This window comes from Rosa rugosa, chromosome 3 (genome assembly GCF_958449725.1).
Source record: "Rosa rugosa chromosome 3, drRosRugo1.1, whole genome shotgun sequence".
Taxonomy (NCBI): domain Eukaryota; kingdom Viridiplantae; phylum Streptophyta; class Magnoliopsida; order Rosales; family Rosaceae; genus Rosa; species Rosa rugosa.
The window spans coordinates 51,323,839-51,341,210 of record NC_084822.1 but is presented as its reverse complement, the minus strand read 5'-3'; the positions used below and the strand labels follow the sequence as shown (position 1 = coordinate 51,341,210).

The 17,372-nt window shown below is 38.2% G+C and overlaps 2 protein-coding genes, 2 long non-coding RNA genes and 1 pseudogene across 15 annotated transcripts; 3 read left to right on the top strand and 2 right to left on the bottom strand.

Moving 5' to 3' along the window:
- Positions 1 to 624: 624 nt before the first annotated feature.
- On the bottom strand, positions 625 to 8,379 carry LOC133737918 (xanthotoxin 5-hydroxylase CYP82C4-like; annotated as a pseudogene).
- On the top strand, positions 2,031 to 3,687 carry LOC133735588 (uncharacterized). Its single transcript, XR_009859143.1, has 4 exons — positions 2,031 to 2,204; positions 2,631 to 2,681; positions 3,312 to 3,439; positions 3,617 to 3,687. It is a non-coding gene; the product is annotated as an uncharacterized LOC133735588 (long non-coding RNA).
- LOC133739065 (uncharacterized) lies at positions 3,920 to 5,838 on the top strand. 4 transcript variants are annotated; one of them, XM_062166778.1, is made up of 5 exons: positions 3,920 to 4,210; positions 4,423 to 4,656; positions 4,758 to 4,818; positions 5,128 to 5,176; positions 5,266 to 5,832. In XM_062166778.1, exons 2-5 carry the CDS (start codon positions 4,544 to 4,546, stop codon positions 5,274 to 5,276), a joined length of 234 nt encoding a protein of 77 aa, XP_062022762.1. In that variant the 5' UTR covers positions 3,920 to 4,210; positions 4,423 to 4,543; the 3' UTR covers positions 5,277 to 5,832. The 4 variants fall into 4 exon arrangements, 1 of the variants encoding a protein (XP_062022762.1); XR_009860435.1 differs by lacking the exons at positions 3,920 to 4,210; positions 4,423 to 4,656 and having other exon boundaries at positions 4,694 to 4,818; positions 5,266 to 5,302; positions 5,389 to 5,832; XR_009860433.1 differs by lacking the exons at positions 3,920 to 4,210; positions 4,423 to 4,656 and having other exon boundaries at positions 4,700 to 4,818; positions 5,128 to 5,532; positions 5,760 to 5,838.
- Positions 8,380 to 9,463: 1,084 nt separating the features above from the next.
- Positions 9,464 to 15,017, top strand: LOC133738899 (uncharacterized). 9 transcript variants are annotated; one of them, XR_009860363.1, is made up of 4 exons: positions 9,536 to 10,138; positions 10,918 to 11,218; positions 11,524 to 11,593; positions 14,879 to 15,017. It is a non-coding gene; the product is annotated as an uncharacterized LOC133738899 (long non-coding RNA). The 9 variants fall into 9 exon arrangements; XR_009860365.1 differs by lacking the exon at positions 14,879 to 15,017 and adding an exon at positions 11,995 to 12,387 and having other exon boundaries at positions 10,918 to 10,987; XR_009860364.1 differs by lacking the exon at positions 14,879 to 15,017 and adding an exon at positions 11,995 to 12,387.
- Positions 13,665 to 17,072, bottom strand: LOC133738898 (probable transcription factor KAN4). Its single transcript, XM_062166575.1, has 6 exons — positions 16,024 to 17,072; positions 15,832 to 15,908; positions 15,503 to 15,542; positions 14,941 to 15,082; positions 14,053 to 14,152; positions 13,665 to 13,939 (listed from the first exon to the last, which is right to left on the bottom strand). Exons 1-6 carry the CDS (start codon positions 16,505 to 16,507, stop codon positions 13,790 to 13,792), a joined length of 993 nt encoding a protein of 330 aa, XP_062022559.1. The 5' UTR covers positions 16,508 to 17,072; the 3' UTR covers positions 13,665 to 13,789.
- Positions 17,073 to 17,372: the final 300 nt, after the last annotated feature.

The following is a 17,372-nucleotide window of genomic DNA, read 5'->3' as shown; positions in this document are numbered from 1 at the left end:
TGTAGACAAAAACTAAGAAACCTAATTAAACCTGATTAAATAAAAATCGGAAATAGAATCCTAGATACTAAAGAATATTACGCTTGGAATCCCAATCAAGATTTTGCTCGAGAATCCCGATATATCCAAAAGAGTAATTTATGATTAATTCCATTATTAAGAAGCCTATTTGAATACCAATTTTCAATATTCAAATTATTTTTCTTAATGTGAAGATGCTTCTTTATTTTCAAGATTTTTTTGTTGAAATTGGCTAAAATCTTGATCTACATCAAGATGGGTTGGTCCATACACTCGGATCGCTTTGAATCTTCCAAACGTTTACGACCAGCTGGGTGCTAGCAGGCACGTGGTACGTACCCGGTCACGATGCAATCTTCCAAAGCTCTCGCGGTCCTGTTAAGAGCAAGTTCGCTTGTTGGGTCACCAACTATTCACTGCTTTTTAGTGTTATTTTCACCCTCTCAGTCACGGGCACAGTTTCAAAACTGACCTGGGTCACCAAAATCACTTTCTAGTTCACTTTTATGACCTGCAAACTGACCCGGTGACCCAGAGGGTGGAAATAAACACTAAAAAACAGTGAATAGAGGGTGACCCGGTGACCCAATGAGTGAACTTGCTCTAAGAGAGGCCCATGCCAGCTGGGTAAAGACGAAGAGTTTCCTTGATAATGGCTTGAAGATAGACAAGGTTCTTGATGTCTGATTCATCAACTCACCGGTCTGTACCTACATGGAGGTCTAACTCTTCCTGTGCCTTCTGGATCCCTTCTTTAACATGTGGCGAGTGTTCAGGAGTAATGAGATGGCCCACGTCAGAGTACTTGATTTCATGTCACTGCCACCTAGGATAACTGCTTGTTTTCGATCAAAAATAAAATATTAGCTTGTGCTCTTTATCGTAGAGATTGTCTAGGCTAGGGTTATAGTTCACGTTCTTCGCTAGGGTGCATGGTGATATTTACACTCAAGTTTTTTTTTCAAAATATTAGTTAGTCTGTCCTTTTATTTTACTGTGAGAATGCGAATAGTATCTTGAAGAAAAAAATAGTGTGAATATCACATTCGATAATATAATTTAATTAAAGAGGCTAAACCCACTACACCAAAAACTGCATCACACAACGGTGATCACACAACGGAGAACAAATCCTCTGTTGTCTGTTGACGACAATTGAATCATACAACACATTTAATAAATCTTCGTTGTATAATGATGCTCAAATTCTAAAACTTCTAGTTATGAGGTGATGGCACAACGGAAAGAAAGATTATCTGTTGTCTGAATGAAAAAAAAGACCGGCATATTTCCCTTCTACCATTGAGTCAAATTTGGCTCCAAATTGTACCCTAGATGCTATTAAATTGGACAACAGTTTAGTTACTTCCATTGTAGGAGTATACCTGCAAATCATCATACAATGGTTTTTAATGTCCTATTGTGCAAGTGAGTACCAAAATTTGGAGATGGCTCCAAAATGACATTCATTCCCCCCAAAACGAGAAAATTTGGCTTCAATTGTTTGTTATGCTTGCAAGTTCCAACAACAGAATGAACTATTTCTGTTGTGTGAATGAGAAATGACTAGCCTAAGCGCGAAACCTAACATTTTGATTGCAGAGGCGGGAAATTTCTATCTTTTATTCCCTCAGCTATGTAACAAATCAGACAACGTAAACGTATCTATACGTTGTCTGTCTGTGTTTAAAAAAAAAAAAAAAAAGTTAATGCCTATTGCCTTAGCCAACTATAGGGCACACTCAAACAAAGTTAACGCCTTGGCCATTTTCCTATCTGAGAGAGAAACCTCGAGCTTTTCTTCATTTCGAGCAAAATCTGGAGCTTTTCTTCACCATCTTCTCAAAACACTTAGCCATCACAAATCACCGTCTTTCAAAGTCTGGATTTAGGTTCTATTCGATTAGGGTTCGAGTTGGGGGTTTTTCATTCTACTGAAATGGGGGATTTGGGTTCTGACCAATCGAGTTGGGTTCTACTTGATTAGTCTATTTCTTCAGCCCAGAGAGAAGATAAATCTCATTCTTTGCAAGATCCGCACTGGGTATTTCTTCTCTTCTTCTCTTCATTCACACCTGTTCTCTCATCTCTCTTCTCAAATTCACCAGATCCGCCAAAGACGCAGTCCACACCGGAGCTCCGCCTTGCCCTTCCTCCTTCTCTTTTCTCCTCCCACCCCGATGGTATCACTTTCATCTTTATCCTCTCAATTTTGCTTGAAATTCGCTTCATGTTCAGTGCTTTTTAGATTCCTTCGTTGTTGATTTTACTTTTCTGGACCGCTAGTAGCACTTTTGTTCTTGATTTTAGTAGAAATTGCCTTTGTCAGATGATGAACTGAACCCAAGGTTTTCGATATTGCAATGGGTGTTTGTGTAATTTGGAGACGATGGAGTGATGGGCATTGGGTAGTCGATGATTTGCGGATAATCTTGTAGTTGTTGATGGAGTGATGGGTATTTTGTTTCTGATTTTGTTTTGGGTAGTTGCTGATTTGCTCATAAATTGAAAGCCATTGGGTTTTGGGGGTTGTGTTTGAGCTATCTGTAATGGGTTTTGAGGTAGCTATAATGTGTTTGAGAAGCTAAGCGCCTTCTTCTTCTTCACAGAGAACTAGAAAGAGAACGGGAAGCTCTCAAGGCCTCAATCATCTTCTCCAGGTAATAATCAAACCTCTCTTGCAGTTTTTTTTTTTTTTGAAGAAATCTTTCAGTCTTTCTATTCAATTGGAATTGATTTTCTTTCAGCAATTGCAACCAGAAACCATCATTGTTTCAATCACTGATATTATCTCTGCAACCGCTTTTTACTCAATGTGGTTTGGTTTGTAGGTCTCTTTACTCAATGTGAAATTTTAGGTTGTCAATTTTATATGCATTAGTTGAAAACAGAATACATGCAGATCACAAGGTTTTTCTACAGTAAATATATTTGCAGTTGTGTTAATCAAGAATCTCGGTAGCAATTAAGCAACAAGTTAAGGTTTAGTTTAACTATCTTGTCTTTGGTTGCTCAATATCAAGTAAAGGTGAGACCCTTGTTTGTGGTTTCTGTTAGACCTGGGATTAGATTGACTACATTAGTTTTGGAAGGTGAAGGCTAGGTAATAGCTATTAACTCAATACTGGAAGGTGAAATTTTGAGGAGAAGCATTAGTTCTGGATGTAGAGTGAGAGTGGATACATTGGTCTTGTGGAAAATAAAAACTGTTATGTAGGATATAGTTTACTTTGTTACTTTGTTAATTTTCTCATTGTTAATCACAAATGTCCACTGGTTGTTTTCTATAGCCCTACATTTTTGGAGGATAAATCACTAATTCCTGTCAACCTCTGGATGAACAATGCTCAAGCTAGATCAAGCACTCACTATGATCCACACCATAGCCTTCTCTGCTTAGTTTCTTGCTGTAAACAAGGTCAAATAATTTTCTCTGATCTTTTGAATGTATTGGGCTGCTTCCAACTTCATAGTGATTATATATGTTTATATAAAGAATGACTTGGATTGAAGAAAGAAGTTTGTTCAATTTTGCACGACTATTGTCTATTAGAGTTTTTTTTTTTTTTCTAAAACAAACTTGTATGCTTCACAGTGGTTTTATGGCCTCCTTCAGCAGCTCTGGTGTTATACCCTATGCCAATATTTGGGGAGGCATCAAATCATAGGTACGGTACTTTCAGCAGAGTATGAATGCAGATCAAATCTCTTTTCTTTTCTCTACCTACTTGAAAGTTTATGCTTCTAGTCTATTTTCTATCTTTTCTTTTTCTACTTACTTTATGTGCAGTCTTCCAATAGTTGAATTGTACCCCCTCTTGGCAGTTCATTTTATAATTATGTGTCTGTAGTTGTCTTAAACGTTTTAGTTGGAATTTTTGGGTTTCAGAATGTGGAATTATGTGTCTGTAGTTGTCTTATATGGAGACTATAGATCTAGTCTCTAAACAAACAGGTTCATAGTATAATATGGATATTATCTACAATGAGATGGATTTCATATTCTCTCGTTATAAGACAATATTGCACTCCCACTCTTCTTACTCATCTCCTTCTGATGCACAGAGAAGCCATGGAAGAGGGGCTACTAGCTCTATCAGGGTCAAAATCCAATATCAATGGAGCTTCAGGTGTTGTGGTTCTGAGCACATTGGTCGCTCTCTGTGGTTCCTTCAGCTATGGATGTGCTGTAAGTCATTCTCATTCACATTTCAAATTCTACATTTTTCTGCCAAATATTACCATATTTTAGGATGAAAGGAGAGTTAGTGTACTGATAAGTATGTTCTGCTGCATCAAGTTGTTGGTCTAGGTTAAATGTGCCATACACAAAGAAAGGAGATACAATAGTGTACATTACTTCTTTGTTTATGCATTGGTCCTAAAGTGCTATAAATTTAGTTTGTAGATAGGATACTCATCATCTGCTAGATCAGGATTTGTGGAAGACTTGGGCCTTACTGTTGCAGCAGTAAGTACTAGTATTTTCAGATTATTTGTTTCTTTTGTTCTTTTGCATTTGATGGACTTTCTTGTGATCGTTTTAGTACTCAATTTTCGGTTTAACAATGACGATTGGAGGAATGATTGGTGCATTAAGAAATGGGACGATAACGGATCTCGAGTCGTAGAGGCGTAAGTTTTTCAATATACTCTAACTCTGAGCCTGCTGAAGATCGTTAAATGTGAAATCTGAAATTTTTTTGTTCTATTCCCTGTATGTTTTGATCAAGCAGACAATGTGGTTTTTTTGAAATACTTAGTGCTGCAAGGTGGCTCACTATAGCATTTGCACAGGTTTCTTCTCTCTTTCCTATCTCTATATATATGCACAGTTAATATGTTCAAATTTACGTTTCACCCAAAGGAATGATGTAGAAGTATTTTCACAGATAAGTCTTTAGATTGGACTTAAACTTTTGAATACATTGTAGATATATATGGTTGTAGTAAAAGTTCTTGGCAAGTTCGAACCTGTGATAAAAGTTTTCAGATGAAGATTGTCAATGATTGCTAGGAAAAAAACCAAAGGCATTTTTCCCTCTCTTTTTGTTTTCTCCCATTACTTGGTTCAATCAGTGTAGCTGAGTTAAATGCTTGATGCAGAATGCTTGGTGCCTGGATTTAGGACGGTTGTCAGTGGGATTTGGCGTCGGTATCTATCCTATTCAGAGCTTTCATTTATATACATGTTTGTATTTTTCTGTCAAGTTTACTTTGTATGTTTTGATATGTTTTATACAGAAAGTAGGTAGTAAGAAAAAGAACTTGGGAGGAGAAGGTTCGACTCTCTTCACCGTACTCTTTTTTCAGTTTTCTTTTTCCTTTATCTCGCTTAATTAACAATCCCTTTACTGTCAATTCAAGGTTTACAATAGAGGAAACCAGGGATTGCAGAAGTGCTTGTGGGAGGCCAAGCGGTGTTTGAGATTAAGGTGGAGGAATGGGAGCAGTAAAGTCCTAAACCATTTAGAACGTGAATACCTTCTGGAAGATTTGAACAATTACAGGGTGAGTTGGAATGTTGGTTGCTTATGCATCTCTATTTTTAGCGTTGAATTTATAAACATGTGTTGGGTTCAACTGGTTTGATTATAGGTGATCTGTTGATTTAGAGTTGGAATGAATTATAGAGGGTGTTGCCAAAAGCTTAATTGAATTACATGGGTTGTTGATAAAGTAGTTGATGCTAGCGTCATAATTGTGCATGTAAGCTAATAGTGTTCTTGGCTTTTCAGACCTTATATATACAGTAGTTGATGCTCCTAACTCTGTGATTACATCCTATTGCCGCCTAAGACTAGGTAAACTAAACACGCCATGACTAAAGCTTTTAGGACACACAAACTGTGTCCTCGTATAGATAAGAGAACACATTTTCAGTGTCCTTGTTTGGGACTTATAATGACTCTCGGATAGAGGACTTTTTTTTAAAGAGTCCTTGTATGTTTTTAAGGACACGGTTTCAATGTCCTTAAATCATGTTTTTTAGTAGTGTATGGATTTACTAGGTAAGCCAAACTCTAGACTTGAAATGGTTCATTTTATTTATGTGGTTACAACTTTGAACATTAACATGGACAATCGTATGTTCTTGCACTCCATTTTTCTTTCAATTTCCTCAGAATGTTTAAGATTTCACTTCTAAAATGAGGTGCTACATTATGGCAGGGTGCAATAGATGTGTTGGAGAGAAGCACTCGGGTTCAGTAGCTTGATGGAACTGTTGTACCACTATGATCTTCTCCATTGGAGGTAACTTTGAGTGATTCTCCCTGTTGTGTGTGTTTTTATGAAATTATTAGCTTTGGGAAACTTTCAAGGCAGAGAATCTCATTTTTGATGCATACTTGGTGTAGGTTTTTCAGGTGATTTCTCTTGACTCCATAATTTTTCTAAACAAGCAATACAAAACTTTGAGGAGTATATATGTCTTCTTTTAAGTGTGCTATGCAAGAATGAACATTACTATAGAGCATTGTTATGTAGTAAGGCATAATCCCTTTTGTTTTCATTTCATTTGTAAATTGTGTCAGGAACTATATGGTGGATTGTTGCATAAAGAGTCATTGGAAGATCAAGCATGGAGTACCCGGCATTGCAGCAAGCTATATTTTCTTTCATCATGTAAAACTTAGCCAGAAAACTTAAAAGCTTCTTAGTCTATGAGATGAATCAATGTTTTAACAATGTTCCTTAAATTCAATATTTGATGAATTGATGTATCACAATGCTTTTGGTACAAATATTGATCATTTGATGGTTTGCATTCAATTTGTATTCCAATTGTTCACTATTAATTTATACCTATTCAAAATTTGGGTATTCACACAACGTAGTTCTAGATATCACACAATGGATTTCAATAAGTAACGTCGTCTAGTTTTAAGCTCATACAACAGAAAATACTAGAACATAGTTGTCTTACTCTAAATCACACAACATAAAATACTAGAACACAGTTGTCTTACTTTTAATCACACAACAGCTAAACTACAAAACCGTTGTATGAAAATTCAAACCACAACTGCATAAAAGCAAATTCTGTTGTGTGAACTGCTACGCATGGGTGCGTCCGGCATCTGTCGAGTTCTTGGACAATGGTGTTAAGAAATATACGTCGACTGACTTTGTATCATACAACGGTGAATTCACCGTCGTCTGATTTTTCATCAGACAACATCGAGATAGACGACGGTGAGTTTTCAAATCAGACGACGTTTTTTCACCGTCGTGTGATGCAGTTTTTGGTGTAGTGACCCTAGATCATGAGCTGCAGTAGGTCCATTATGCGCTGCAGGCTAGAGAGTCTAAACTCTCAACCTAAAATTCCAATGGAGAAGCTGTAACAATAAATTCTAGTGTTCGTTTGAAACATACCAGACAAGTAGACTTGATGTTGTCATGCTGAAAGTTGGAAAGCTCTCCTTGTTCCAGAAGAGACAGCATGACAGCAATTAATGAAGTCCTCCTAGCCTCCTCCACACCTTTGGCCTTGACCTTATCACAGTCAGATTTTAGTCTCCTCTGGTGATGCTCCTCCAGCCTCCCACCAAGTATTTGATCCAAGTCCTTGGCGATCTTCTTCATAGCCTTCTCATGTCCCTGCAACTCCAAGCACAACAAAAATGGCACTGCATCCGAAACCACAAAGATCCCAGTTAGATGAAAAAACTGATTGATTGCTTTCTGGCACCGCCTCACCCCACCAAATTAATGCTTTCCCCCCACAAGCAAAGTTATATTTTTTCAATGTTGGAGTTATATTTATACACATTCTCAACACGCCCCGGCACGTATGATGATTTCTCAAGCCAGCTGCCGACCGCCAAATTAACTCTTTCCCGCCACAAGCAAAATTATATTTTTCCAATGTGAGAGTTATATTTATACACATTCTCAACACGCCCCGCACGTGTAGCGATTTCTCGAGCCATACACGTGGACAAATTATATTGGGTGACAGTGAGCACGTGTGGCCAACGCTGAAACCGACTATGTGGGTAACCTGCTCTGATACCATAATAAAGTAATATGAGGTTCACATCCAAAACCAATTGGCAATGGATGAAGTGGCCCAAACCCTTATAAACCCATAAGCAAAGTTATATTTTTCCAATGTGGGAGTTATATTTATACACATTCTCAACAATCCTCACCACCACATTGAGTGTCAGACTTTCTCCAACCAATGCTTTATTTCCACGAGCACAGGAGCGCGTGACTCTTTTTCGACCCACACACCGTGAAACTCTCGTATTCCCATTTCAAGTTTTCAACTTCAGAAGTCCAGACATGTTTGAGCATCTCAGGAGGCGGTTCGAGAGGAGTTCGAGTGTTGCAATCTTCCTCTCTCATGCCAGAAGGGGCTATAGTGCCAAGCCAAACACGGCGTAGCCCGTGGTCGGATGTGAAGGTGAAGAAACAGTGCTACTTCCCAACTGCTTCCTGCAAAGGCACCGGGGCTGCCGAGCCTGATGTTGAAAGCTAGGCCGAATTTGTTGGTCATTGAGCCCAATGTGCGGTAAAGAAGCTGGTATCCGCCGCCTAGAAGGTGGAGGTGGCCTATGATTGGCCATGCACCCTTATGTTCCGCATAACCTCTTGGTGCTTGGAACCTCGAAGCAATGGAAGAACTAGAAAGATTAAAGAAGCAAGAAACACACAAATGATCGAGTGTGATTAATTGGAAAGAAAGATCCATTATTAGACAACAGAGTATGATAATATCACAAGGAATTCATGTACGTACAACGGTTTATAATTATAAACCATGGAGTAGGTTATGCGGCATGAAGCATGCGAAAGTTCAAGCCATAGCCATGATTCCTGCGCACATTTCTTGCCAATTTGTTTTTCCTTATTAGAGTCGCCATTGTGACTTTTTGGGTATTGTTACTCTCTGCAAAACTAAACAAAATCAAATGGGAAATGGTTTTCTTTTCTTTTCCTTTTTTTTTACCCTCCTTTTCTTGCTTCTGGCAAGAACAACTTGTTGGGTTTAGGAATGTTCCTATTGTTGGCAAAACTTGAATATGAAATAAGTAGTTTATAAGGATTCCATAACAAAATTAAGTAGGTTCCTGATTCCATATATATGCTGAAGGTGAGTTGTTGTTAAGTCAAGTCAAGCACGAATCATGCCAATCTGTCACTTTCAATGTCAGCCCCGGAAAATTTTAACGAGCTAAATTGAGATCGTTCGATAAACAACTTAACGATCTCGACAATCGTCAATGTGCTTGAGAATATTTTCAAAAATTTTCTTAAGGTGAAATCCTCAATCTAGGAGTTGGGGAATAAAGTACTCAACACGATGAGTTCGTGGAAATTTTCGGGGAATTTTTGGGATACCCGAGCTATTTATATCGATTTTCCAAAGTTGTGGGATTTTAGAAAATGATTTAGAGAAAAGAAAAATTATGCTGTGCAATCGCGGCCGTCCAAAGCTTCCACCGCTTCATCACAGCCCTTGAAATCAATTAAATTTGAAGTATAAATATCCCAAGATCAGATTAAGGCTCTAGATTGCTCTAGAGCAACCAGCAAGCTCGAGCTCTCTCGGCCCGAGATAGAGAAACCCGACGACCCGCAAGGCTGCCCGGCGACAACTCCGGCTTCCGGCCACCGATCGACGACGCAAGGCCACCAATCTCTTCCTCTCATCGTCGCCGTCACGCCTGTCGCTTCAGATCGTCCATGCGCCGGACGAGGAAGAAGAATCGACGCGAGAGAGTCTGACTGCTCCGCCGAGCTTCTGCAAATTTCGGCCACCGATTGGGCTGTATGTGGTATGAAAATCGCTCATCTCGTTATGCTTTCCACGTCTGTGTAATTAGTTTTCCAATTTGATCAGGTTTTGACAAATCGATTTCTGGGCTTGCTTTGGGTTCGACGTCGTTGTTGCGGGGCGGCTACTTTTCCGGCTTTCCTTGGGTTAGTTTTTGTCTTCGCTGCGACTGTAGATGAAGACAGTTAACACTTGGAGTTGAAATTCAGAAGCTTGCTAGGTAGACCACAGTTCGTCATTGATTGAGTTTTGGGCAGAGTTTCGAGGAACTGTTGCCGAGCTGGGTTAGAGGTTTGGGTTTCCCACCTGCAGATGATACTACTGAAGGTAAAAATCGAAGTTCTACCCTTTGGGTGCTTTTGACAGATGGGATGAATTGTGGAGTTGTGATTGAAATCGGATTATCTTGGTTGTGTGTTTGAGTTCATGAAGTTGTTGTGAGTTGATAACCTGATATGGTGTTATGCCTAGTTTGATCGAATTGTGCAGTTTGGTGAGTTGATTATTGTGTTGCTGTAATTGCAGTTGAGAATTGATTTTCCTGCCAAGAAAACTGGTCGTGGAAATTAGAAAGAGAATTGGAATTATGTTGGGTGTCCTTAGTGTTTTAGGCACACCCATTTTGAGTCGAATAGGTTGGAAAAGTATTGGGTGTCCATAGTAATTCACTATGCGACAAAATTGTTAAGTACACTTGAACTCATTCGTCGACAACATTGGAAATTCCAATGTTGTCATAACCTTCATTTGCTTGAGTATCATGTGAAAGGGTAATAAACACATAAATGAAAATAACATATTGGGTGGCCTTAGTAAATTTCGGGTATGTCTAATATGTTTGAAATTAAGTTGTTGCTTGATTTACTTCGATGTAATGGTAATTGATCGATATCGTAGCTTCAATTAAATGTTCGGTAATTCGAGTTAATTATCGAGCCTGCCTCGATTGGTCAAACGTTGGTCAAGGAATGGCCAAAATGGTCAAACCAAGAAAGGGTAGTCAACTCCTGGTCAAATTAGGAAAAGTTGGTTGTACGATTTGTTAATCGTCGAGATTTCAATTATTAGTTCAATGAGATATTAATTGTCGAAATGTCGGACTCTAGGACTCCAGTTACCCGAGGAACAGAAGGTTTGCAACTCTCGGAGTTCGTGAGGGAAAGCATCGGAATCCAGGTAGGGATTCAGGACTCTCCTCGGTTAGTGGTTTTCTTATATATTGTTTTTGAAACGATGCATGCTAAGTGGAATGGTTTGGTTATGTTAAAATGCAATGCATACTAACCAAATCGTGAGAAATGTGATGGCTTGAGAGCGAAAGGGGCACCGACTTCCTTGGGTTCGATTCCCTAAACCTCCGGAGGGTTAGCTATGCCGGTCGTCCGAGTATCCGCAATCACGGACTTGGTACGTGTGTGTAGCTAGGTAGTGGACACTCTCACTACGCTTACTTGGTGATAAATTAATTTGAGGTAAGGTCGTGTAGTGGGTCTATGGGACCGGCCATCAGGTAATACTTGGATTTGGCGCCGTATTTATTAAAGCATCATGCATGGGTTTTTAAGTTATAAAATCTTATAAATTTTGTCGTTCCTTGGAGTCTTCGGTTTAAGCATGTTTTCATACTGAGATCCCAAATATATATTTACTGGTTTTCTAGTCGTGGTAGAGTTCCTGTGAGCAGCGAGGACTAAAGCTCACCCCTACAACAGTGTGGATGCAGGTACTGTGCACTGGTGACGGGACAATGGCGGACGGAGCTGGGTGTGCGGAACAAGTTTGGTAAACCGTCTTCTGGATTTTACCTAAATTCTATTTCTTGAACTTCGTATTCCGTGACTTGCTTATAGTTATCTCTGTGCCAAATCTAGTCGAAGCTTTGTTCTTTGAAGTTTGTACCTTCTGTGTGAACATTAGTTCCAAGTTTTAGACGAATGAAACGAATTTTCACCTCAAAAATATTTGTAGCTTCCGCTAGGTTCTTCAAAAAGTTTTCAAACAAGATGCCTAGCGGTTCTCTAGGATGTAAACCGAACGTTCGGTTCATGTTTTAGAGACTCGCGGCACTGTAACGAGCTTAAGCTGGTGAGGTGCAGCTTGGAGTGTTACATTCAAAGTGACATATATCCATCAATTTTTTTGTTGAACATGAACCATGGCAATGTCTTTCCATTTTCATGCAGGTACCTAACCAATATTATCAGTAATGACAAATAAAAAGTAGAACGCAATTTCTCTTGGATATTACTGTTACAGAAGTTGTGAATATTTTGTTTTGACATGATTACATGAAGAAGGTATATAAAAGCTATAGAATTTCAAGAACAAGTTGATGAAATGTCACGTCCAAAATCTTGCATTGGTGGACTTTAAGCACCTGAATCGGAATATGAGGTGTGAGTGTTACAAAGCAGAATATAAATAAACTCTTTCTTTTAGGTTCATCTAATCTCTTTCTGGCTTGAAACACTCTTAGTACCTCTTTGCAAAAGATTTTAGATATGGGTGGGTGAATAAAACCACACACTCATTGAGTAAGTCATGTAATATGCCAGTGAATCCATGCAGTTTTACACGTGTCAGAAAAATAATATATAATATCCAAAATTACATCATCCCCTTTTATTGGTTATCCTTCAATTTAGTGATCCCCATAGGCACCTATTGGCAATTTATGGCATATACCTCCATGTGATACATTCTTACCTCGACATAACCAATCAAGAAGTTCACATGCTCCATGAAGAATCTCAACCACCAATTCCATATAATAAAATAAATAAATCTTATCTCGAAGATAAACCTGCTTCACTTCAAAAACAGAGAAGAATATTAGAAATAGATCTGAAATTTGAAACATATTAGATCACCCACTCAATTCAACAATATGAATCGCCTTCCAAAACACCAATCATGAACCGAGCTTCCTAATACGAGCCTTTTAGAAATCTCATCCAATCTTACTCAAACCTCAATATATCTAAAGAGGCTATCAAGAAGAATCCATAGCTTTTCTCGAATCCAAAATCGGAGTTATAAATAAAAACTATGATCCGATGAAGTCTAGAAAAAGAAAGTATATAGAGAGAAGTTAGAGAGAGTTGAAAAACATGTATGAAAAATTATTACACGGTCTTGGACTATGGTACACGTGGTTGTCCGAGATAATGTTATTGGTTCATATATAAATGAATAATTAAAAGGTCTTCAATGTGATTGATTTTTTATAGAACTAATCTTTGTATTACATTATACAACTTGAATGGTTGGATTAGAAAATTAAAAAGTTATTATGCGTTAACCATAAGAGATGGTGAATATGCTGCTTCACCCCACGGGGTGAACCTGAGAATTGTTCTAACTTGTATTAATTTCTAATTAATCTTTTAATTTAATTTTTTTTCACCCTCATACAACGTCACCAACCAAATTCGAGTAATATTATTTGCCTGGACCACCACATGGCAATGTCATGTTGTTGTCTGTGACCATAGAATAATTACTCATTAAGGGACAGTACATCTATTGAAATTTGCTACATGTCAAACCATGAAATTATGATAAAGTTTCATATATTAGAGTACAGTTTCTTTGTCCGTAGATTGTTAAAATTGTAAAAACTAGATGCTGAACAATTCTAATCCTGAACATCCAAATTCAAGAATTGTCTGGATCCTCTGTTGGTGCTTACTCCATAGATCGATTATCTCCATCTTGTGAGACATATTAGGTTACATCAAAACTTTCATGTCAAATTCTACCATGCAATTAGCATTGCCTGCCCTAGCCTCTTTCCTGGTCAAATGAAAGATGAAATTCGAACGAACATGAAAACAACAATAACATGCAGCAATCGATCAAAAAGAGGAGACATATATTGCTTCTTGTTAAGTTTAATTAATGGAGACTTGAGTTGGAACTTATCGAGGATTAGCTAAAGCTAGCTAGCTAGCAAAATAGATAGGGAAGGGTAATTAATCAAGTCATTTGAAGGTTGAGGGTGTTGAGCATAGACCATTCGCCACTTGGCCTTCCAAGGGTGAACTCTAGGTTAAGATACATATGATCCGAAGATGACAAGGAGCTACAATCCAACTGGCGGCCTGAACCCGAATCCTCCTCCTCCACCTAATCAAGTTTCAAATAAACTATATCATTCACCATGATACACTAATGCATCTTAATAATTTGTATAAAATTTAAAATGATTTTGGTAGGTTTTGATGTGCAAGTATGTATACCTTGGTGCCATTTGAGGATGGGGAATGAGAATACGTCAAAGAATTTCCATGACTTAGTTTGCAGCTGCCATTTGTCTCCCTTGCAAAATGCCATGATCCTCTGCTCACAATTAATCAACAGGCTAGTGATCAAAAATTTTAATAATATATCAAATCATCCAAATGAAACCAATTACATATACTCGATCTGTTATGGTATATGTTATGCAGTACGTGAATATTAGATGTCTCCTATATATTGCAGTCAAAGAGATAGTACGTGAACATTATTGCTCACTGCCATACATAATTGGAGTCAACAAATCCATCATTTGAGGCCAAGACATTATTAGAGTATTAGACAAGATGCATAGTCAGTCTCTCCTACCTATCAAAGTTTGTTATAGTTAGTTTCTTTTCTTTATATATGATCTCTACCAACCAACTATAGCCGTTTGATTACAAGTGCAATATGTATCGAGTTTGTGCCAAAATCCCTTGACTTTTAGGGACACATTGGGATGCATGATCGTATGTGTATGGAGCTAGCTTAGCTAATAGCTTATAAAGCCTATACCTTGACGTAATAGAGGTTCATGCCAGTATGAAATTACAAACCCTAGCAAATTAACTAAGTAACTTCATCAAAATCAATGTGCTTTGAGATACCTCCAGCAATAAATGCTCTACACTAGTAACAACGACAGACACCATGTTGGACTTGGACAAAAAAAACAAAAAAAAAACAAAAAAAAATAGGGTCTTTAATCAATTTTCTCCTAGGCAAAAACATGCCGATATTCGTGCATGTATGTCTGCATATATTTATTATCTATCTATTTTGCAGGAGCTAGAGAAGATCAGGTGAAGAGTCGCGTTTAGATCATAAACATAGAATGAATTAGCTACCTGCTGGGATTTTGCAGAAGCAGTGTTGGAGGTGAATTAATAGCTTTCTCAGAATCACAAGGTAGTACTGATCCATTTACTTGAGCATTATTATTCCCTGGATTTTGGTCCAAACCCATATCTATCTGCTGCCCTTCGTTTCCTGCAACCAGAGTAAATGTAGATAGATCGATCAGCTAGCCATTAATACTGGTCTTGCTTTTTCAGACACCAACCAAAAATAATTCACTTCACATGGATTGTACTGAGTAGTGAGTACTGATAGAAGGAAGGAGCTAGGTCCAATAATAAATAATAATCTCAGTCTCGACCAGGCACTTCATTTTGTTTGAGTCTAGTTGGGTCAAAATGATGATAATAGAGTAGAGTACTCTGTCCCACTGAGATCGCCCAGGCTTCGCAACAAAGAGAATATATAATGGAAGATAAATAAAAATGGGGCCAGTCCTTTGAGAGAGAGATGGATCATGCAAATATCAAATATGAAATCAGAGCTAACTAGATATATATATATATATATATATATATATATATATATTGGAAAATCCATTCCATTATTTACCTGTTCCTTTGTGGTCAGTGCTCTTCACTGTTCTATACATCTGCATGATATCAAAACCCAAACAAAAAGAAAAATCATGAGAAAAAAAGGTCCACATTGCTAAGATTACCCCCTCTAGATGCCATTTTGTCCTTACATCCCTTGTTGTTTACCCCCCACTACAAATGAATCATTCCAATAACATTTATATGTTAAATGCAGAATATGCAGAATGTTATTTGAAATCGGCCTCCTCAAAATTAGAAATTAAGAGAACCGATGTTATCAGCTATCACTCTTATGTTTTTATTTAAAGCAAACAAGATTGAGCACAGTATAAGCTAGCCCACCTGCAAATGACTCTTCACGTGTGCAAGAGTTAGATCCTTCACATTCATCAACTCTAACACCGATTTTGGCGTTGCTCCTGCATTTGGATTTCATTTCCGAAAGAAATTGTGATTAACTAATTAGAAATGCAACTTATTTAATCTTTGTGAAACAAATAAAAGACGTCTAGCTTGTATATATGCGTATCTTACTTTCATGGCCGCCGAGAAGCTGGACTGCATGAACGAAATGGGCATGAAGGGTTGTAGTCCACCGCATCCTCGGAGCTCTGACGCTTCTTTTCACATTCCCGACAGTTCTGGCGCTTCTTTTGAAATCTCGGCCGTAGATTTGAGGATGATGATGATTGAAGTTTCTTGGCAGTAGAGGTGTTGAACTAGTACTACTACTCATGATATCCTTCATTTCAAGACCTAAACTCAAATTTGGCTCGGGCGCAGCGGAAGTGAGATTATAATTAGTCCTCTGATCCAAGTGGTAGAGAACATTTTCATGACTCAAATCACTCCCACTACTAGTGGAGTCGGTGGTTGAGCTCCTATCACCGTTAAGTGCTTTTCTTGCTAAACCCATCTCGTAGTGATCTGATGGTGGGCTGATCTGTAAAGAGAGATCAGGCAAGGGTGAAGAAGTAGTTCTCATTATAGGGTTTGAGTTTGAGCTCAGGTACATCATGAGGATGAAGAACTGAACAAGGAATGAATCAGAGAGGAGGACCAAATAATATACTGAATTAACGGTAACTATAGTGATTATATGGTGATGAGTGGCTTATGATTTGCACTGCACTGGGTTTGAGAAAGTGATGGATGCAGATGCCGGAGATAGGCTTTTATAAAAAGTAGTACTAGATAGATAGGAAGATCTATTTAAAATCTAAACACATAGAAAGCTGGTGCGAGCAGTTAGTACTCGATCAGAGAGAGAATGCTAGAAATGAGAAAGTAACTCGGTCTTTTTGGGAAGAAGGGTTGAAGGAAAAGCTATTGAAAAGGAAATACTCTGTATTTAAGAGTAGTGGTAGTTGCAGAGGGACGGATCAGTAGTAGTAGAGAGCTGAGAGTCCATACACAGATGACACAGACAGAGACTCAGAGAGAGAGAGAGAGAGGGCCCGTTTTCGTTTTTATGGTAGAGAGATCGATTAGCTAAGAGAGAGAGAGAGTGAGTGAAAAGGAAGTGGCAATAGGATATAATGGAGGTTTCTGCAGGGAGGAATGGTTGGAATTCGAGAAAACAAAAGGGCCACTGTTCAATGGAATATCGGAATCGCGTCCATCTCCTTTTAATTTCATAGATCGATTGCGACCCATTTGATTTAAATACCCTACTCCTCTTGTTAATTTCTACCAGATATTATTCTAAATTAATTTGATATATTTTCTTTACAAGATATACCTTTTGTTTATATTTCCTCACATAAGAATATTTCCATTTTTCTTCATGATATTGACTGGCAAGCCACAAATATCCCCGTTCAAAGATGCATGCTGACCTAGCTAGCTAGCCCTATTCATTTTCTTCAACTGCACACGTGGCG

What these genes read in the sequence shown, in the direction of transcription:
- LOC133739065 (XM_062166778.1), top strand. Translation starts at nt 4,544, where the DNA reads ATGGACTTTCTTGTGATCGTTTTAGTACTCAATTTTCGGTTTAACAAT. An exon ending in GGATCTCGAGTCGTAGAGGC is followed by an intron (nt 4,657 to 4,757) that starts GTAAGTTTTTCA and finishes TTGATCAAGCAG; the next exon opens with ACAATGTGGTTTTTTTGAAA. An exon ending in TCACTATAGCATTTGCACAG is followed by an intron (nt 4,819 to 5,127) that starts GTTTCTTCTCTC and finishes TGCTTGATGCAG; the next exon opens with AATGCTTGGTGCCTGGATTT.
- LOC133738898 (XM_062166575.1), bottom strand. Translation starts at nt 16,507, where the DNA reads ATGATGTACCTGAGCTCAAACTCAAACCCTATAATGAGAACTACTTCT. An exon ending in GCTTCTCGGCGGCCATGAAA is followed by an intron (nt 15,909 to 16,023) that starts GTAAGATACGCA and finishes ATCCAAATGCAG; the next exon opens with GAGCAACGCCAAAATCGGTG. An exon ending in CATCCTCAAATGGCACCAAG is followed by an intron (nt 13,940 to 14,052) that starts GTATACATACTT and finishes AAACTTGATTAG; the next exon opens with GTGGAGGAGGAGGATTCGGG.